General features: G+C 40.0%; 1 protein-coding gene across 2 annotated transcripts; it reads left to right on the forward strand.

Moving 5' to 3' along the window:
- Nucleotides 1-367: 367 nt before the first annotated feature.
- On the forward strand, nucleotides 368-22,290 carry LOC127375811 (golgin subfamily A member 7). Of its 2 annotated transcripts, none has more exons than XM_051422101.1 (6): nucleotides 368-480; nucleotides 1,884-2,009; nucleotides 4,929-5,081; nucleotides 9,628-9,729; nucleotides 12,290-12,342; nucleotides 19,839-22,290. In XM_051422101.1, exons 1-5 carry the CDS (start codon nucleotides 472-474, stop codon nucleotides 12,329-12,331), a joined length of 432 nt encoding a protein of 143 aa, XP_051278061.1. In that variant the 5' UTR covers nucleotides 368-471; the 3' UTR covers nucleotides 12,332-12,342; nucleotides 19,839-22,290. The 2 variants fall into 2 exon arrangements, with proteins under 2 accessions (XP_051278061.1, XP_051278062.1); XM_051422102.1 differs by having other exon boundaries at nucleotides 19,842-22,290.
- The last annotated feature ends 584 nt before the right edge of the window (nucleotides 22,291-22,874 follow it).

Consider the following 22,874-nt stretch of genomic DNA (forward strand, 5'->3'; position numbering starts at 1 on the left):
TTGCACAAAAATATAAGATAAGATATTCCTTTAGTGATTCCCTGTAGGGGAAAAAGAGTAGTGAAAGAATAAAATATAATCAAAAAGAATAAGAAAGAAGAAAATATAAAAAATACATTCACTATATGCTGTACTAGTATGTACATACTGTTTATAAGTCTACATGTGCAATGTTTCAAGGTACTGTGCAAAAAAGAGTTGTGCTTAGCGGGTTATTAGTTAACAGTCTCATTAATAGTTAACAGTTAATAGCATACAATGAAAATATCAAGGAGGTAAAGACTGATACAACGTCCTTTCCAACGCTGCTTCCACTGAATCAGGATACAACAAAAAAGTTAGTGCCGCATTGTTTGAACGGTAGTCTGCAACCGGAACCCTCGTTCTTTCGCTAAAGTTTCCCCCGGAAAGGTTACTTCGTAGTACATGCTAAACGCTGCTAGCGGAAGATAAACAGAAATTTTGTCCAACATGGCAGAGGTAAGCTAACAATGATTCCCACTCTGTTTCACACGTCAGTGGCGTGTGAAGACCTCATTCCCAGTGTCGCAGTCGGTGCTGGTGCTGTGGGAGTAACGGTGGCCGGACAGGAACACAGCGGGGACGTTGAGCCGCGTTAGCCTGCTAGCTCACTGGGCGGTCGGTGACTTGACTGCTAACGTTTACTAGCAGCATTTCCATAAGTGCTAACCAGCTAGGATACCTCTACGGCCACTCGTATGTGCCGCAGTGTGGGGACTGCGTTCAATGAGTGCTCATTACATACAGTGTGTGTGTGTGTGTGTGTGTGTGTGTGTGTGTGTGTGTGTGTGTGTGTGTGTGTGTGTGTGTGTACGCACTGGCTCCAGGGAGGAGAACATACACACCTGATCTACTCACGGGTTAGAGACGGTACTGTTAGTGAGGATAGCTGGTCGCAGTAGATCTTCACAACAGTTTCAAACAGAACCAGTGTTTAAATGCCCCATCCGTGGAGACAAAAGACAGGGACATCCGATGGTCTGGTGCTGAAAGGAGAATGAGTCCTTTGAATCCATGCCAGGTGCTCATAGGGTATTTAAGTTCAATGGGAAACATCACCTGGTTTCCAAATCAGAAATGACAAACAGGCATTGTGAACATCAGCGACAGCACAAGTGTTATTAATGACTCTGACTGTGTTCTCAGTAGTGTCTCAGTAAACTGTGACAGTGAGACAATATGCCCCAGGAACTGAAGCAGCTCAAAGGAATGCAGACATCATTTTATTCCGAACCCCTTCCTTGTTCCATTAGCAGTTTTTTCTTTTCGTTGAGACTGTGTCTTCATGTCATTGATAAAGATTGTGACAGACATTATGTGCAGAGTGCAATAGATTCCTACACCAATAGACTGATAGGAGATAGAACTGAAGCCCTCTGGCATCAAAGTTCATTTCAATATATTTCTATACATTCATCTTTGTCTTTGCACTTTTTAAAAACAGGCCTAACCTAAAGTCAGCTGTAAGTCCTTCTAATCATTCTGTGTCTATAAATTCATGTCTATAAATCTGCCAGGAACCCAAAATACAACAAAAACAACACAGACCTATATAAAATCTTTGGAGTCAAAATACGCAATAATACAGTTTAAGGTTGTACTGTTTCACTATTTATACACACAAATATAGCAGAAAACTATACTGGAGGCAGTTTACATGTAAAGTGATTTTACTTGTTTTTGTGCTTTATATATTGATAGTTTATATTTGTCCCGAAGAGTTACAGACATAAATGAGACACTGTGTGAAAGCCCCTCAGTGGCACTTCCAACTGCTGTATATAGTATATAAAGAACTGTAAATGAAACATACTCAGTGTATTCACTGACCATGTTTCAATTGTTACCTCCTTTCTTCACAGACTCACAGCTTACAGGACATGAGGCAGCAGGCAGCCATCGCTGCCAAAGTCTTCCTTCAGAGAGATTACACCAACGGCACTGTGTGCCAGTTCCAAACCAAGTTCCCCTCTGAGCTGGAGACCAGGGTAGGTTACACCTCTTCATTGTGTTCTTCAGAATGACAGCTTCAGCCACACTAACACACTCAGACATGTTTCCCTGACCTCTGTCCTGTCTTGTGGGTGAGTTGACACTGGTGTTCAGACTGGTTTAAAGAATAATCCTGTGTAGGGCTGGTCAATATGACCAATGCAAGAAGATTATAACATGATTGAAACAGTATATATATATTATATTGTTTTATTTTATTTTTTTGCACGTTGTAACAACTGGATTTAATAATGTAGTCATTTTACACTTCATGCAAAACATTCTATATATCCACTTCCTATTCATAGTCACAGGGAGAGCTGGCAACCTTCCCAGCATGCACTGTGAAAGGCAGAGAGACACCCTGGACCAAGTCACTAGATCCCTCCCAGGGCTTATATCTGGAACCCTCTAGTTCAGTTTTTGAGTTCACCTGAGCTACGTGTCTATGAGAGGAAATCCAAGTGGAAGTAGAGATTTCTGGCATAACTTCACATAGTTCAAGGTGCACGCAGCAAAGGCAAAAGGCTTTAAGTCAAGTCTTTTAACCACCTCAATGAGAGGGAGAGCATCAGTATTAAGGATTGTATTACCTGCAAAACAAAACAAGAAGAGTGACGTAATCAGCCTTGAAATTGGAATAAAACATCACATTTCATCTCTATATTTTATACAGACAAAGTGGTGGTAATTGGGAGTTTTTTTACAAAAATCTTCTTAATGCTATGTGTTTTACGATGGACTTAATTTTCTTTTAAGTTTCAATTGTAAAGTGTTTTGTCAGTATGCCACACTAAATAGGCACATTTTGGGTAAAGGCCTCTTCTATATAAGCTTGGGTGCTGCCCCACAGATGCGTCACCCATGTCCATTATTGCATATGGAGTAATGGAAAAAAAGGAGAATGAATTAAACATTATAATTTAACTTGATGTTGAACAAAACGCTGCTTAAATGGTGCCTTTATCTTAGCAAACCATTGAGCGGATGTACGGCGGCTGTTTAGGCACTGGAACCAGAACGGCGGCTAAAATCAATGCGAACACGGATCCGAAAGTGAAGAACACCATCAGCAGCGTCTACTGAGGAACCCTGCTGGACTTTGTCCTCATGTGACCACACTGTGGAAGTGGGTTAAGAGCAGGCATCGGTAATGATGCGGAGGAGGAAGAACAGGTTGCTGAGACTGAGCAGCCTCCGCGCCACATTAAAGACGGTGCCAGCAAAACAGTTCAGAGTTCGCAGGACAGAAAGCTTAAGTTTTGAAATGCACGCACCACATGAAAGGAGCAGCTTCACAACACTCAAACCACTCACTGGTGGTTTATTGGCACTTCCCTCTTGATTGGGTGGTCTCCCATGTTTTCCGGTAGGATTCAGTTCTCACACACAAACACACTGAACTGCTGGACAAATGGAGAATGCTTCCCCCCACCCCCCCCTCCAGGAAGTAAAAGCTTAAGTCCCCTATCATAAAAAGTTCTTTCCACATATATTTTTTAATGTTTTTCTGTAAACCCAGTTTATGAAAGATGCAGTGAAAAGCCAAGCTGGTTAGTAGCTTTCATTTTAAGGACAGTCATTTGTGTCCCTTTGTGAGGATGTTTGCAGAACATATTAACCTCGTGTTCTTTGAGCCAACATTTGTTTACCCCAGCCGTATAGTTCAGGACTTGTTTTGCAGAAGTTTGCATGCTGTAACATCACATTCTTGCAGACAATTATCTTAGGCTGTGGGATTTATTATTTTTGGGAGCTCTTTCCTGTTTTAATGCTGTTGGAGAGCTGTGCCAAAGAACTGTGAAAGCACTCAGTGTTCTAAATGTATTTGGCAGCCAGATTGCCAAACCATTCAAGAGAGTATCATTCATTTAAGAACTGACAATTTTCACTGATCTGTGTCTAATATTTATTTCCTTGGTTCACATTATATTTAGTGACAGTTACAATTAAGACAATATCCTCTCTTCCACGCTTGAATTTGTAAACCCTGTTCAGCCATGCACTCTCATCTAACATGTTTGTAATGCTAATATGGCTGCGTAAGACGTAATGGAAAGATGCTCAGGCGGAGAAATGTGGTTTGAATTGTAGCCTCTGAATTGGAAAATGAGAAGGAGAACAAAGGCTCTCAATGGCGGGTACCAAACACGCCTAAGACCACTGATGTGTTGGAGCTTGTTGTTGCATTCCTCGGGCACAAGGGAGCAGAACATTGGAGGGTTTACAGAGGCTCAGGAGGCCCCTGGCTAGCTCCTCGTCTGGTCTGGAGGCTCCTTCTCTCCCCCCCTAAAATCAAAGAGAGATCACAAGATCCATTCTGGACACCAGCATGGGACTAGTGTCAACACCCCAGTCAAAACAGCCTCCGAGTCCAGCAGCTCTCCACCCTCCATCAGTCTTTCCTGCAGCAAGCAGTCATTTCAGGAATTGTTGAGAAACGCTGGTTTGATTATCAACCACTCTGTGTGCCAAAAGCTGTCTGCAGAACAGCAGAGATGCTTCTTTATCTTCAAGGTGTGCCTGTACCACTGGAGAGGAGAAACCATAAAGATTCCTTTCTGGGTTGTCACTGTGTGTGTCCGACTTTCAGCGCGTCTGTCCCGTCAGTTATTAAGTGAAAACATTCACAGAGCATATGGCCATGGCATCCTAATAATTCCAGGAGGTGTTTCCAATGTGGGAAGGAGGCCCAGCATTCCCTTGATGTATGACCAGTCCAAGAAAATTCAGCCTCTCGTTTATCTAGAGATGGAAAGAAAGGGAGAAAACGATCTGCTGCTAATAAGACCAGTTTCCACTCGAATATCCCAACAGAGGCAGAAAGCACTCCTGCAACACTACTGTCCAAACACACACCTGGCTCTGGGCCTCGTCTAATGACTTTAACCCCTTTGGTCTTTTCCCATCTCCAGATTGACAAACAGCAGTTTGAGGAGACGGTGCGGACATTGAATAACCTGTATGCTGAAGCGGAGAAGCTGGGAAGCCAGTCGTATATTGAAGGCTGCCTGGCCTGCCTCACAGCGTACACCATCTTCCTGTGTATGGAGACTCACTATGAGAAGGTGAGAGACATTTCACCTGCATAGATGCACACAGTTTGCTCAGCAGTCAGTCTTAATTTTGCTCATAAAATCAAAAGTCTGTGTGATTTTTAGTGGTATTTCATTATCCTTAAAAGTTAAATCATTTTACTCAATTTTCATTAACAAGAACTCTTAACATATTAGTTATGTTGTAGTCATCAATGAAGTATTTGTCAAAAACATTTTAGCCAAGGACTTAAATCAATTTTAATCTCATGAATGACTTGCTCAGTAAACACAGAGAAGTAGTTATTTATAAAATCTTACTTTTATGTGGAAATAATTTAAAGCAAAATCTTTTTAGATCTTTAGAGAAAAGGGATTTTCCTGCTGCTTATGTCGGGGTATTGCAGTTTTGGGAGGCATATGCGCCCAAGCCAGTGGTGAACTTTGCATTAGCTTTATGAGCAATGTGATTGGAATGAATTACCAGATGCAAGGTGTTTTGAATTAAAAACAGAATGCAGTGTTTCATAAACAGTGTCTCAAATTACAAAGATGTAACCTTGGCTGTTGAACCCAACGTAAGCACACCATCAGAAACGATATTAAGACTAAGTAAGTAAGAATCAGTATAAATTACCATTTGTCAAAATGACAAAAATGATATCACACTTGAATATGTGATATATAAATGATATCTAACAAGATAATGGGGTTGGAATGATCTTTTCATCCAGTTTCAGTATCAACATTTAGCAACGGTGGAAGAAAATGCACATTCTGGCTATGTCTTATTCAATGTGCAGTAAACCTTCAGTTCACCATCAGTGAGTGCCAATCAGCTTATTACCAACAGGAGCACCTAGTGGCTACCTGTAGTTAGAGGCGTCCCAAGACCAGCCTCAGTGAACACTTCAGAGAGCCCTTTCCTAAAATTTCAACAGTAAATCCCATAAGCCCATCAACCAAAAACCAAACTACACAAACCCAATTCTGACAAACAAACAGATAACGTAGTAACGTAGTCATGTGAGTCATACATTAGGGTTAGTTTCCAACCAACCAATTTGGGCAACAACATAACAGCTACATAATGAACCGACACATCACCATTTAAGAACTAGATTGTCAGAACATGAATCAGCTGTCAGACATGTTGATCTCACCCCGCCTGCTGCTTCTCAGTTTAGAGAACTAATCATTCTGTTTCCCAACTCAAGTGTGTCTGTGTAGAAAAAGTGATTAGAGGTGGTAATCTTAGGACTACTATTTCATTGCAAAGCTTAGTGGATTTTCACATTAAATGCCTTGTCTCTAGTTCATTTCAATAAGGAGGTCTCCTTTCCTGTAATAACTTGTACAACATTTACACTTACCCATCTTGAATCCCTGCAGTATAAGACAAATCACAGTGTAAGATATTTCATTGTAGTGTACCACAGATATGGTGGTTCATTATTTAACTAACAAAACTGTAGTTAGTCTTCCTGAAATGTCAGAAATCATTTTATCATTTGCGAATCCTAACAAACTTAAAAAAATAACTCTGCTACTCTCCCATCATGGCTGTACACTCTTTTCACAGCAAAACGTAGTCCAAATATCCACCTGTTTTTCTGCAAAGCCCCGCTGTTGCTGTCATTTAGTTTTTCATCACCTGCTCACTTGTGCAGGCTCCTGACACCGTAGGGTGCGGTTAGCTTCAGGGTCCAGCTCTGTTGGCAGAGTGCCTGCTACTGGGATGATAACCCAGGCACATAGGAAGAGAAGTCACGGTTCATAAAAATCTGTCATTTTGTGTGGTCATTTCTCATAAACAAAAATACATATGGATTTTGTTTTATGTTTAAAATGTATTTCAGTTCAGATCTTTGTTGTCCCTCAAGGGGACATACAAGGGAACATTTTTCATCAATAAAATCATAAAGATTTAGTTTTTGTTTCATAAAAATCTTTTTCCTCTCACCGATGGCTCATCCTAACCATTAAAAGTAGGTAGTTAAGGAACATATTAACAGTTCTTGATAATAAAATGGACACTTGTAGCATAGAGTGTTAAAAGCTGTTTTGTACTAAACCGAATGTCTGGTCAGATTCTATAGTTCCTGATTTCTGATCTATTTTATTCAAAGTTCTTGTTCAGCTGCTTGTGTTGAGTCATGCTTAACGTTTCAGAAGTTTGGCTTCTTCTGTTCAATTTAATTCAATTATTTCATTAATAAAAATTAGTATTATACCAGACCCCAGACTCCAACAGCTATATAGCATATGGGCAGTAGTACAAATGTCCAGTGATACGCAGGCCTAATAATGACCATCCATTTTAGAAATAGGGTGTAGAGATCCCGGGTCGTGCATTGGCCTCTGCATGTAGATATGTTAAGGACAGAGTGTATGGGTGACATTGGAGATGACTGAAATGGATTAGTACTTTAAGAAGTTGTGTTGCTGCTGTGTGGAAGCTCTTAGCTTGGCGGTAAATCAAATAATTTTATGACCTATGAGAGCTCGCAAATAAATATGATTTGTGCACATCTAAAATCCCTTTTGGCCCACTTCATATGGACTTGAAATGGATCTGCATGTCAGTGGTCCTTTCCTGTTCTATGAATTTGTCATTTAGTGGACAGGAGTGAACTGGGATAAAAACATTTGGCTTAGTTTGGGTTTTATGAGTGCTCATAAAGTCATGCAATTTAAATGGACTGGTCGTTACCAGAGAAAAACCAGAGTCTGTTATTCAACTTTTCAGCTCAAGAATGTGGTGGATTTGGCTAGATGGGTCGTCTGGTTGCCTACTTAGTCAGACAAAGATTGGCTAGTTTGATTCCAGGTAGCAACAGTACCTACTATAGAAAAAACAAGAGCACTAACACTTAACTCAAATGATTGGATGACAATTAGTTGATAGATAATTAATCTTCAACAGTATTGTTCATTTTTGAATCTTTTAATTAAGTTATCAAGCAAAAATGTTGGTTTTGCACTGTTGCTCGGAAAAAGAGCAACAGTGTTACAATGAAGAAATTGTGACGGGAAGTTTTGACTTATTTAGGTAATGTGCTAGACTGTTTCAGCCAAATGTGTAAACCTTTTAAAAACTCACCTACAAATCTTTAGCTTTGTGCTTTCAGTGTTATTTGGGTGGAACTCAACTCAGTCTTTTCCTGCAGCTAATAAAGTGGTGCTCAGTGACGGAGTCACAGCAATGCTCAAACATTAGCAATATCTCAAAAAACCTCCATTTACACCTCACGTCTTAAAAGTAAATATAATATCAGTTGACTGATGTTAGCTATATTCATCAAATAGCCCATTATGTACATACAACTGGCAAATGTGGTAAATCTGCACAGTTCTTACCGGTAACAGTGTATGGAATTTGAATGACATGATCCTGCCTAGCCAGATCTACACTTATGTGACCATCCATAGCACAACACTACTCTATGGAGTGTGATTAGAAATGTCCTCTGAACACAAGCAAACGTGCAAAAACATTGTCTAGATGAAATTGGCATAGATACAGTTCTCTCAGTAACAAAAATGTATCGACATCCAGCTCTAGTCTCACTAGTGCAGTGCCCGTAGGAAGTATGTATTGCTATAGAAAAGTAGGAGGTTAAGTAGCTTTTTCATGGATGGCCAAATGAGGTTGTGTTTGGGACGTCAGGGACATTTAGGTTTGTTGTGAAATGTGTAGATTGATAACTATCGTGTTTTCATATAATTTGGCTTTTAGCAAGGCCAATTCTCCGCACCCTCCTCTGTGTGAAAGTTTCAGATGCGGCGAGGGGGGAAATTTCCTCTGGAGGTAGTATCATGGACGCAGGAGCGAGGGCGTGTCGGTCGGACAGTCTGATAACTGCACAGGTCTCTCACTCAACTTAATAAAGAGAAATGTCCCACAAACCAAACAACAGTAACGTAGTAACTGTAACTGTCTTTGGAAACTTACATGAGGAAAAAAAATACCACAGCTGTACGTGGAGAAGCGTCTGTCCTCCTGTCTGTCCTCCCTCCTTTGGTGGGTCAGGATCTCAATCACTACACATTAGGGCTCTGCAGTGATTGGCTCTGGTGCGCACGTGGCTATGGTGGCTATGGTAATGCTAGCGGAATTCTAAATAATTTATGAAATAATTTATTAACTGTATCTTTGTAGTCCGAACAAAGCCGATGTTGCACACCCTTAAACCACACAGTAGCCATGTTGAAACTCTCAGGTCAGTCTGATCCTGATCTGCAGAGATATTTGAGCCACACACACACACGCACACACACACACACACACACACACACACACACACACACACACAGACAGACAGAGATTCCTTGCTTTATAGAGAGAAGAGAGATATAGAGAGATAGAGAGATGGCATGAAAACAAAGCTAGCATGGGGTAGACAGAAAAATGGAGGATCTTTTTAGAACAGTATTAAAGTTGAAAATGAAAACTTGAGTTGTGTAAATACTAAAGTAAGAGATTGAGATTCTTGTGTCTACATGCACAGTTATAATTACACCAGTGAACATGATGTCCATGAAAGATCTGAGAGTGTGTTTGCTGTGCCCTTTTTAGGTTTTGAAGAAGATTGCAAAGTACATTCAGGAGCAGAACGACAAGATCTACGCACCACGAGGCCTCCTGCTCACCGATCCCATCGAGAGAGGCCTGCGAGTTGTATCCTACTCTTCAGTGTCTGTTGTAGCCAGGAAATACTTAGTTCTCCCTTCCACAGCCTTAACTCTTGAGCCTTGTTTAACTTTAAATAAACTGTGAACAATGACCCACTAAATAGATGAATTGAAGCCATTTATTTGACTCTGTACTTCAGAGGAAACACAATAGTAGACTGAAACTCAGACTGCCAACCTAACAAACAAATTAGAAACACAGTCAATGTTTTTACAATAAAAAAAACAACCTTGTTATGCGAGAATGAGCATGTACGGGAAAGAGGAATGATATATTGAGTATTTTGGGTAAGTTTAACTTTTTAAGCATACCCGAGATCAGGAAATGTGAATGTAATCACACCACAGCCTTAAGTAGAACAAGGAGCTTTCACAATGACCTAATAGACTTGGTGATTTACAGGCCTTCTGCCCCCACCGCGTCTTTCCCTGTAACTGCTGAATGAAAATGGAAAGCAGCAGTCCGGGCAGCTTACAGGAAATCCAGCGCTATGTAGGGATACCCTGTAAAAACACCAGATAAAAGTTAGTATGTAATCTATAGCATCTGCATAAAATCAGCGGGTGCACCAACATCCTGGCTGTACCAGGTGTGTGTGTGTGTGTGTGTGTGTGTGTGTGTGTGGTGACTCAACATCCCAATTAATTGTAACTGGGCGGCAATGGGAGATTAGGGATAACAAAATATGACTGAAATTGTTCACAGCTGAGCTTTGTTCCCCCTCTTGCCTATGATTTTACAGGGTCGACAGTGATCTGGATTATTTCTCCGACACTGTCGGGCTGCTGTGCTGACTTTGGCACAGGAGCACCGGGAGATTGACAGGAATGTCTCACCTGAACTGTTGTTTTAACATTTGAACCAAGGTAACACGATGATCGTATTTGTAACTGTCTAATGATGTGACTGCTAAATACTGCCATCTGAGCATTCACAATTCCCTCCAAGTCTGAGGGGTTGAGACCTTTTTTAAAAAAAAAAAAAAATAACTTAGCAAGCAGTTAACCTGCTGAGTGGGTTGCATTGTTGTCATTTCGTCCCAGCTGTGATTTTAAGGACCAGTGTGTAGGATATAGTGGCATCTAGTGGTGTAGTTGCAGATTGCAACTCCCGTGCGTCACCCTGACTTTCTATGCGCAATGGGGAAACTACAGTGGCCACAAAATGTGTGACTAACGCACAAAGCCCTATCTAGAGCCAGTGTTTGGTTCATCTGTTCTGGGCTACTGAGACATGGCAGTTCAACATGGAGGCCTCCGTGAAAGGCGACCCGTGGCATCTGTAGAAAAGGCTTATTCTAAGGTAACAGGATGATAAATACAAATATTCATTAATAGCATTTTAAGTAGCCTAGTATTGTGTGACCTATAAGATATGTTGCAAAGACAACTTAAACGGAGACTTTCATTATGAAAACATTTGATTGGCCTCCGCTGTCACTGATATTCACTGAGTACTCTCCGTCTGTGTGTGTGTGTGTGTGTGTGCGTGCGTGCGTGCGTGTTTTCTTGGCCTTTCTCAACAACCGTTCATCTAATCGATTTTACATTGGTGGGTGTATTTCTGGGGATGTAAGGACGTGCAGTGTCGAATTTGGTGCAATTTGGACTTGTTCAATATTAACAAACTTTGAAAAAACAAACGATCAGCGCAGCAGCGGGTGCTTCTCTCCTGCCGCCTGCTGAAAAGAGCTGTCAACTGAACATTCGATCACACAGCACAGTGGAGGAAGAGATGCAGCCGCGGTTACACGTCTGTGTAAACAGGAGTTTAGCCGCCCTCACTGCATTTACTGTAACGACCAGAGTCTGTCAGTCAAACCTCTCTTTCTTCCCCCTCTGTTTCACACAGTTATGTGTTTAGCTTGTCATCACAGTTGTGTGTCTTTAAGACACAGCATTTGTGTTTTATTGACGTTTTAATGTATGCTTTTATATGGCTTTTTAATACGTGTTTCTGGTAGTTGTTCTAAATGGCTGGAATTCTGGAATATTAACATCAGTGTAAAGTCTGATGAAAACATAACTATGAATATTATATTCCGTTTCTGACAATAGATCGTCTTAAATGTTACACACTGGACCTTTAAAGAACTGTAAGAACCGTGCATGTTAGCTACTAGTTGTAATTGGAATTACAGAGTACGGAGGTTTCAGAAGTACGTGTTGCCTTGGGTCAGTCTGGTCACTCTCTGTGGCTCAGAAAGCGGAAGTTAGCATTAGTCTAGTTTTGCTAAAGCGAGCGAGCTTGTTGAAAAAAGGAAACATAAACATCTTGTATCAGTGTTCGTTTGATTTACAGGGCTATGACATGCAATTCAAACCCTCAGATGCCCGTCAGTTACTGCCATGGGAAGCACCCACCCACAAGCCTGCAGACGCTGTTCCACAAACATGTCCAAAAATGGAAAAATATGCACTGCATGGCTGCAGTATCATTATAGTTTATGTTACTTATGTACAAAGTGAGGAGAATTCAGTTGGCTTTAATTGAATGTCAAGTGAACTTTGCTTCATATGCTTTTCCTTGACTGAATCCTGTTAAGATTGAGGTCACCATCTTTGAAGACAGAAGCCTGACCAGATAAAAGCTGCCACGGTGAGTCTCATAATTAATATTCCATGTATAATGAGGACTTCTCTTACTAGTACCGGTTTGGTGCTGGGCTATTAAGTATGTACAACACAAGAAATAACTTGGAAAGCGTACAGATACATTTTTCCAATTCTGAAACAGACATTTTCCTCTTAATTTTTTGGAAAGTATTGCAAAGACAAAGGCTTGAGCCAAAGAGCTGTAATAAAAGAGGGTTCACTCTTTATGTGTGCTATTGCTTTCATGCAGAATGCCTCCTCTGCATTCAAAGAAAAATCCCACATCAAAGTTTAAAGCCCCTTCATCTGTGAGTAATATCAGCAAACAGTTTTACAGTCAGGAGGCCTGTTTGAGCATTTAAAGGATCATTCTGCTGACTTTGTAACTTATTGTTGCACGGCGCTCAGTGTTTTGTCAGTAACTCCACTGAAAGCTGTACAGTACTGAAGTACTATTAGAGTACTGCTGTCCAGAGCTCATGAACCAGAGCCAAACCCAGCAGCCGAACCCGAAAAGTGATTAAGTGTCCTTTCAGCACAACAGCACGCTCACTGCACTTACATGTCTTTAAGTAGCTGTAATCAAACAATTATCACATTTCAATTCAAATAGCCCATTTCCTTGTTTACTTTGCCGGCCGCCGGGCCTCTACCACATTCATTTCATATTGGAGGAGTTGGCACAGTCGGCTTTCGTGGCCTCAGTTTGAAAGAGTTGCTCGTCCTGCAGTGAGATACTGGTTGGATTTGTCTTACAAGCTTACTTACATGTTTTATCTGCTGAAATGGTCTCACTTGTATGCATTTACAATCAGCCATAAATAAACCCTGTACACACACACACACACACACACACACACACACACACACACACACACACACACACACACACACACACACACACACACTCTATACTACTGTTCTCATATTTTATACTGTTAATTAGGCTGATTCTTCAGTCAGCAGTTCGTATTTACTGAATATTTGACAAAGCAATACCAACAGCAACTCAAAGTAGTGTTAAGGTTACATCCGTATTCACATTAGCTCTGCTTTTTTTTGTAAATGTCAGCGTGCTGCCTGCTTGTTTTCACAGTTTGTCTCAGCTGTTTCGTTGCTGCTTCTTGTCTACCTCTCAGTGGATTGTAGATGAACTTAGCCCATTAATCTGTTTCTGACATTCCTGACAGAGACAGACTGCAAGGTGCTTTATATAATGGTAGTGGATAAGGTCAAACAGATAAATCAACTTCTGAACGAGAGACATTTTGGGCAATGGAGTATACAGTTTTAGTATTTAGGAGAATAAACAAATACACTTGTTAGCCTAGTGTTTTAATTCACTTTAGGCGTCTGTCACATTATTGTTAGTTTTTATTAATTGAAAATTAAATACATTTCGTCATAGGTTCTTACTTTCTATTCAATTTTTCTCTTTTTATTCATATTCTTCTGCATACTTTTCCTTGACAGAAATAGCAAGATTTAAGAAGAAGAATTAATTAACTGGTTCAGTTGCACTTTGAGCACTAGGTCTGACTCAGCCCCATTTTGTAGTTGTCCATCTCTCAGAACAGAAACATTTTGACAAAGCCCAAGTACCATCCAGTACAGAGCTGCAGACAGACAGCAGCAGTGTTTCCAATCACAGCTCTTGGAGTTTTCTTCTATCCATTGCTCTGACTATAAATAAAAAGGAAGGATTCCAGTGCAAAAACCTTTCCTTTCATAGACACTGTATCTGCATTTTAATGTGATAGGCGGGACAGTGTCTGAGGGGGAATGAGGGGAGTACTGTGAAGCTAGGTAGAGAGAGACTGAAATAACATAAGGCTGCTTCAGTATAGCTCATGAGTTTATGCTCTCAAGTGAATGGCCTAAATAGAATTTTACTGAGCAACCATGGAAGCCATACACTGGTTACTCTTAACTGTACACTGGGTACAATGTTAGAGCCATGCAGGACCACATGATTACATAGTAACTTAAAACTTAAAGTACAAGTCTCCTTTATGCCTTTTACTGAAGCATTAAGTGTTGAAGCTTTCAATATATTGTAGGATTTCAATATGCATATTTGTCCAAAGAGGTTGTACAGAACTGTGTATTGGCAAAAATCTGGATACATAGGTTACATATCACAGTGCATAAGATTTTGATTCAGTATATTGCCATACTGTAAGCAAGGCAATATATATATTTAAAAACTGTCATAGTATAAAAAACACACCAACATATGTAAAAAATCCGATCAAAAAGAAAAAGTGAACTTTTTTATGCAACCAGAACAGTGGGAGATGCATTTTTATTTATCACAGTCCCTGTAACATCCATCATAGCCCTAGGTTTAACAAAATATATCAAATATATTCTTACACTCCTAAGACTGTATGCTAGCTAGCTAGAAAACAACCTAAACAGGGTTTTATTATCATTTACATCCACCTCATCCTTTCAGCAGCAGCTATCTTTTGAACACTGTGTATGATGGTCTGACACATTGTCACTGCACATTTTGAGAAATAACCGGTAATAACAGGGGAACAGGCATACAAATGGACTCACCGCTGAAGCTACTACAATGACCCCTACTTCAGCTGCTTCTGGCCTCCGAGTGATGATGGCCGTTACCATCGCGCCTATCTGAATTATGTTGCATTGATGCAGTGGTCCAAGGGATCATCAGACTTAGATGGTTTAATTGTGCTAACTTGTGTGTAAATGTATGCTAAATTTAAGTTCAAGTGTGTCACTGATAAAACTGGTTAGCATTTCAAGTGGCGATGAGGTCTTAAAGTATGAAAAGGGTCTTACAAAAGGTAAACAATTTAAGTTTAGGATTCCTGCATATACTCTTATTTATTATTCATGCAACTTCATCTGTTAAAATGTGTTCAATGTCACCTTGATGCAGAATTTCTCAACTGTCAGCGTAAACCCCAAACTGCTCTGTTTCCAATCTTCCTTCCTGTCCCTTAATTGTATTACGCTGGAAAGAGGAAGAGCTTACTAAGACCAACTCATACAGCAAGTCACCAAATCTGATTAAAATATGAGGGCGTGTCATTGATTTGAAGGAAACTTATTCTGGGAAATGTTTTCCAGCAAAGACAATATTCTTTTACTTGTTTACTCTGTTATATAATTTGTTTCATTAAGAGCATTCCTCAACAGTTATCATTCCATGGTAGTTATGTACAATCCCGCAACGTTTTTGTTTGAATGCTAAAACATTGTGAGACGGTACAGTGTGATCGTCAACCACAGATGGCTTTTATATGTCTGCAGATCTTTCATCGTGGTAGACGCCTCACGGTTTTTGCCTCAGGAGCACATCTCATCCCATAAATTGTTCCAGTCTCTGTTACAGAAAATCCTTTCTTTTCCTCTTGTGTACAGAATAAGGCAAGGAAGCTCATTTTTCTGGTGTCATCCTAGGATGTGCTGGGCCCAGATCATACTGAAAAGTACTTTGTGTAGAGGCTGGACAGGGCCCAGTGTGCACTGCAGCGTAGACATCACCATCAGGCAGAGTAAGACTTACCCCATAAATATTTTACCTATGGGGAATGTTGTGTTTGGAAACTTTTTTGAGACCACAGACCCCTGTGGATGGATAAACCATTGCCCTACTACCGTACAGACGCATACAGGGATTAATCTTCTCGTTTGAAATTCCTGCCGAGCGCCTCGATACATATACATGTCCTGTTGAGGAATGTAAACCCAGGACTTTTATAAGTAGCTGTTGAGAGAAAAGTGCGTTGGAACTTTGCCATGGCCAAAGACCGGGTAAACCACAGACTGAACGCACATACAGTATATCAAACCTTCTCAGTGTTTCAGCCTCTTTATCCTGCCAGGGTATCTTCTCTGTCTCCTCCAGGCTTAGTCTGATGCATCAGCGTATCAGACCGACATCAGCCTTGTATTAAAACCCATATTGGCCTTTAAGTCGTCATTAAGCTGTCACGTTTTGATTGTGATAGAGCTTCCTGTATCACCAGTGTTGTTTTTTAAGCATCTGTAATCAGTAATCTTATACGAAACAATGGATCACATGACTATGCACTCTTTATTACAAGCAATGCATTTCACATAGATTATCACCTAACTCTGTAGTTCCCCTCATCTCTACACAGAGTTCTAGTGCCTTTATTTGCTCTGGCAGATGGATCTGGGCATTCAGTCAGATTTCCACCCATTCTGGATCTGGTCACGCTGATCACAACTGTTTATCTAATATGAGGCAGGTTTGATACAGTTATTGTACAGAGGAACGCGATCTTATTGCCCGTTGCAACCAAGATGGCTGCCCCTGGTGTGGAACAGTTTTTGTTGAAACGTTCTCTAAAAGAAGAAAAACTGCACTTGAAGCTTTTGATATGTTTGCTGTACTTCACACAGGATTGTAATTGTGGAATTTGTGTCATTTACCAACTGTGCCAAATCACATGCTTTGTCTTTGCTAATTGGCTGTAGGTCTATCCAGTTGAAACTGAAACCGGACTGAAACCGGACTGAGAGGTTTCAGAGTAATTTGCATTTGCAAATTGTTCTGGCGATGGCAGGCTAGTAAGTTTTAAAGTTTTGGTTCGCTTTTACCACTCTCAGCAAGCACTAAAAAAACCCAGCATACACTACCTGCCCAGCACTAAACTGCAGTTAGCAACTAGTTAGCTCTTAAAGAGGACTCTCTTTCATCAGGTGGCTAGAAACATGACTCCAGATAAGTGCTATATACATAATGCTGCTGGATGTGTAAATACAGTTTGGCCACTTCGGGTGAAAGAAAATCAGTAGCAAAGTTAACGCAGATTTAAAGCTTCAGTTGTTATTTTATATACTCCCTATATTTTTGTTTCAACTACTGACACAGTATTACCTTATAAAGTTCTTATGGGGAACAAGTTGTCAAAGAATAGCCTTTTTTAGTTTTGGTCTCTGGCTAATTAGCTTACTTGATGACCTGCTATGTTGGCCAGTGAGTAGGTAACTTTGTACAGTACCTGCACTAAATGACAGACAGACAGAGATTAGGGCAGTGAGGCTAAACTGTAACAGTTGCAGGCCAGATAACCCAAACAGTGAGCTGAAAGAGGCTGAAAAGCTCTGTAGAGCTGAATGGAATTGCAGAGTTGGATGATTATTCTCTGGGGGGTTCATAACTACAAATCCCTTTAACATGACAGTGACTTTATCCATTGCATAGAAAATATTGAATAGGGTAGCTTTAAGTGTCCATGATTTGGAGAGTTTTGTGGGATTTTCCACTCTGCTCAAAATAAATCCGGGGTTAAAACCTTGTATGTTTTTTTTTCCCAACTTATTTATTTTGTTTTAATTGTTTGAGCCTTTTTTAGCTAGAACATAAACTGAAATGTTGACTTATTATTGGCCCCTAGCTGGTCCAGAACAAAAGAAAAAACTGCTGGTATCAACCCTCCTCACGTATCTATCAAGCTGTCCTCTCTCACTCTCTCTGCTTCCCCGTTATGGCTGAAGGCCTAGCAGGCTTAAAGCAGGATTTTTTTTTTTTGTTTGGCTGGGAGCCTCCCAGTCGGAGGGCCGAACAGCGTGATGGATCAGCCTCTGGTGGGGATGACTGCTGTAGAAAAACCAGACTTGGCCCAAACAGCTCCCGACTGCTGAGCCATTCATTCAGAGGCAGATGGCACGGAGTTGGTGTCCTGGCATCTCGTGCAAAAGCCATTCAGCTCCAGTTAAGGTGTCGCTTGGCTCCACGTAGACACTCTCCACCTGACCACAGCACGCCAACAAACCTGTTGATTAGGCTGCACACATGAGAATATTTAGTGTCAGTGGGGAATGTTGGACAAGGCAAATGCAGAAATGGTATTCATCATTACTGTGTTGTTCTTTTCATTGTCTGAAATTAGTTCTTCCTAAACTGCCAAGAATATTTTTACAGGCCAAACCAATAGACATTTTTCCTTGAAATGTGTTTAAGCACATTTGATAAAGCATTCAGGGAACATTTGTACAGCACTTAGGTCAGCATTTACACATTCTTCATAAAAAACCTGAAAGAACTGTATCTGCGTTTGACACCAGCAATATAAATGCTCTCTGTATTTGATGCTTGTTTCAACAAACCAAGCATCAATTGCAGTGTTTTGCAATGTACTCTGTGTGACAGAGACGGCTTAGTTTAAATTGTTGTGTTAAACCACGTAATCTCACTGAGTTCTCTGTTTATAGTGAGCCAGCAAACAGATCTGTTAATTAGGATAAATCTTCAATAACTGTGTCTGTGTGTAAGATGTATTTACACTTTAAGGGTAAAATACACCAAAAACTTCCTGTAGATGAAAATGGAAAAGAGTGTTACATTATGAGCCATATCTCAGGATAGTGTGACCCAGAGTCTCAGGACTAAACATTCCTGTATTCATGTGATAATGTTTGCTGTTACATAAACCCTGAATTTTGTTGTACCAGTATCATAATCAGTCAAAATGTCTGTCCCGGCAGACATCTTGGCATTTCATAGCAATAAAAGTAAGTTTAACCAGATAATTCTTCAGAAGTGTGTTCGCTTCTGCTGAGAAATTGGTCGGGAATGTACACAGGTTAAAATGTTTGAAAATGTTCATTCTGAGATGTGAGATGTTGTATGAGGAGTTACAGTTTATGTGAGTTACAGTTGAAGCATTTTAGGATTTTAAATGGCATTTGAAATGTAACCATTGAAAGGAGGTCACGTGTCAGTTAGGGGTGTAAGAAAATATTGTACCGCAACTGTTCTGGTTGCATAAAAAAAGTTAAGGTTTTATGCATATGATGGTGTGTTCTTTATACTATGACGTTTTTTGTCAAACTGTATTCTTTTAATTAATTAGCAATATATCACCTAGCTTACAGTATAACAATATATCACAATATATTGAATGGTAACCCCTGTATTGTGATACATATCGTAAGATACTTGCTAATAAACAGGCCTATATAGTGGTGTGTTCTTTAACAGCTTTCCTAAAATTAGATTAAATAAAAAATTGCAATATATCACCTTGCTTAGAGTATGGCAATATATTGAATGGTAACCCCTATCGTGTTACATATATCGCCAGATTATTCCAGTTTAAGAGTTGGAAGCAGTCAATAGTTGAACGTAGGCGTCAGACAAAGTGTAAGCAGTGAGAGCAGTTGAACTCTTTTAAAGTACAAGATGAAAAGCAGTTAAACCACGAGCCAGTGAGTAAGAGCTGAATGGTCATTTCAAGTGGAAGTCTCTCTGCCTAACGCTGTACTTAAGATTATTAATGGCTGCATTCTGTTTGGGGTGAGCCACTTTAGGGGCACTGTTAACTGTGCATGCTGACTACTGCCATGGTTTACTGGTGCGCCTAAACAGTCATCATTATTGTTACACACTCTTTTCTTGTTAATGACAAATCAGAACGTCTGTTGTGAAAAGGCTTTATTTATTGCTCGCTCAGTGTCCCGTCGCTAACTGTTTTCTCTCTGTTTCTGTAGCAGCTGTTTGGCTGAGCGGAACTATAGAGCCTGCAGCAGCCCAGAACCAGTGCCCACCTCCCCGAGGACCACCCAGACCTGCACCCTTAATACTGCGTCTCTACAATCTATCCCTTTTCCACTAACATCATGTGCATGTCCCAGGTTTGAGATATCATACCCGACACTTATTCAGCTATTATTTTATCCTTAAGTGACATCCCTCTCCCTACTCATTAATCAAGGGTTAAAGTCTGTTTTATGCTTGTATTTGAAAGGAAAAGGATAACTCACTTACACAATGTATTGACATTCAAGCCATTATTTTATCCTTTATTTTGGACTAAAATCCGCTTTTTGGAATTCCTAACTTTTGTATATTTCTTTTCTTTTCGGACACTCCTTTTTGAATAATGGAGCCAACACACAGGGTAACATTTTTATGAAGGACTATGGAATTCAACCCACACCCATGCTTTAAGTGATTGTCTTGGCAGAACTGAGGATATCATTTAAATCAAACAACAGAGAACTCTGGTTATTAGTGTGATTTGCTGCATGTGCCACACCTCACACTTTGTTTGCTTTACTCTTATTCATGTATTCTTGCAAGGGTGCTTGGTAGTTTATCGTCTTTCCTGCATGTTTCCTTTGTAGCGTTTGACCTTAATATTTAACTGACAGCTGAACTTTGTCAGAATCTAAAACATTCCAGTCAAACTGTCAGATTCTAACCTTAATATACGTCTTTGATTTAAGAGATTATTTCTGAAAAACCAAAACTCGTGCTCGCTCTGTATTTAGCATGTAATATTGTTAAAGCTCACTTTTTTTTTGTAAACTGTGCTATGCATAGTGTTTGGTGACTACTGTTGATTTTTGACTCATGTTTAATAAGCATATATATTGTGACGTTGCCTTTGACCGAAGTATTAAAAGTGCTCTTGTTGACAGTGCCTGTAATGGCTTTGAATGTTGCCTTTGTTAAAGTCTAAAGGCCCGGTCACACTAGGAAACGAAAAATATTTCGCAACAATTTAAGTTAATTCCGCCTGAATCGTTAGTGAAATTAGTGGAATTACTCGCGGGAAAATCAGAGCAAATGTTTCACGTTGAGTTCAGCTTTTGTGAATTTGACCTTCAGATTTGCATTGTTGTCCACCAGCAAGCCTTCTTGACCAGTGTTGGGCTAGTTACTTAAAAAATGACATTTATTACTCATTACTCTTACCAATAGTAATTAGTTACACCATTAACCAAAAAAACCCAGTAACGTTATTACTTTTCTGCTTCTCCCCACAAAAGTGATAGTGTCCATTCTCCCCAAAATTCAGACTGACTACTAAAATCCAATTTTGTTTGTTAAAATCAAAGTAATGAAATATTTCTAGCCGCTGAGTATCTTCTTCTAAACCACAATTACAAAAATGAATCCAACGATGTGATTGGATTGTTGGATTTTAAATTAGTAGGGGTGCCAAAAAAAGTGATGTTATATTTTTTAGGGGGTAACTGTAATATTATTACTGAAATTCATTAGTTATTAGTCACACTACTGTTCTTTACTGTGCGGACCTTGGAAAGCCAGACAGTCCAAAATGGAGGAAGCTAATCGTAGCTTTTTAGCCATGTTGCACCCTTCACTTTTATTTAACCTCCTTTATCGGAGGATTGACTGTGCCACAAAAACAGATTGGTTTGCAGACAGTTACAAGATAAGAGTCGATGGTACAAATACGTCTTTTGAATAAACTGTGTGAACTTAGTTAGCTTAGCTCAGTTGCTAATGGGATAATGACCGTTAGCAAACCTTTTAGCTCTGACAGATTGAATTTCCCCCTTCAGAAACTGTTTCATTGCACAATAAATGGTGGACAAAATGCCACCAAATGGGATTAAACAGACCACTTAGAGGGAAGACCCCAATCTCCAGTCACCTGGGCTAGGACCAGAATTAGTGGTTAGCTCGCCAGCTACAGCAGCTCAACAACCAGCTCTGCGGGTAGTCACCGTTTTCTAGAACCACATCTTTTTGTAAAGCCGTGCAGATGAATTAGCTTAGCTGCAGCACTTTCTGGTGTGACCTGGCCTTAACTGTGAAATCAGTCTTGGCTTTGTTCACTTATTGTTAACAAGTGTCCAAAACCTAAGATTATGATAAAATGTTATTGAAACCTTAACAAAAGGTGGAGTATGCTGTGGTACATATGGCTGGTAATGTTTAATTATGAAATAGCTACATGTACAAGTATAGATTTTTGAATGCTGTAGCTAAAAGAGCAACAATTACCTTCATTTCTAATTATGTAAATAAAGTTTCATGGATCATTTTTGATTTAGCTCGTACTTTATCCATCTGGAGTTCGGTTAATTGAACTTTTCTATGTTTTTTTTTTTTTTTTTTTCATTTGAAATCCAATGTTTTATCAATCTAAAACTTGTATGCCAATAAATGAAATGTGTACATATTTTATACCATGCTTGCTCCTAGTGTTATGTTGGTGTTGAGAGTCTATGCATATTTTGCACACACACACACACACACACACACACACACTTGTGAAAAGAGCTACAACACACAAAGTTCCTAGTGCTCGTTAAGATTTAGAGACAAAAAGTTTCAAACCGAGAGCTGAACGAACTCCAGGGCTTCATTTCAACTTGGTTCGCTTTCAAGGACGGTATTTTGTGTTGAGAGCAGGAAAGCTCTCCTGAATCCACCAGAGCTGCACTATTTCTCACAGCGGAGGTGAACCCTGACCAGATGGTATATTCTCACAGGATCAGCAGTGATACAGTGAGGAGGCAAACAATCCTTCAGCGCTTGGATCGGCAGCCCGCAGAAAGGTCCATGAGCAAGATGAGACATTTCCACACTCCTTAGTGGCTTGACTATATTTTTCTGACCCCTGACTTTTGTGGAGGGAAATCAAGACACAGAAAAAAAAATCCTAACAAGGATCAGTAAAGTTTCATTAACATGTACCTCATTCCTCAGTGTGGTTTTTAAACAAAGATATGATATATATTTGCACTCTAACCCATTATATGTCAGAG

This window comes from Dicentrarchus labrax, unplaced genomic scaffold, assembly GCF_905237075.1.
Source record: "Dicentrarchus labrax unplaced genomic scaffold, dlabrax2021, whole genome shotgun sequence".
Taxonomy (NCBI): domain Eukaryota; kingdom Metazoa; phylum Chordata; class Actinopteri; family Moronidae; genus Dicentrarchus; species Dicentrarchus labrax.

Coding starts and splice junctions, on each gene's coding strand:
- LOC127375811 (XM_051422101.1), top strand. Junction 2,010..4,928: donor CCTCTGAGCTGGAGACCAGG/GTAGGTTACACC, acceptor TCCCATCTCCAG/ATTGACAAACAGCAGTTTGA. Junction 9,730..12,289: donor TCGAGAGAGGCCTGCGAGTT/GTATCCTACTCT, acceptor AATCCTGTTAAG/ATTGAGGTCACCATCTTTGA.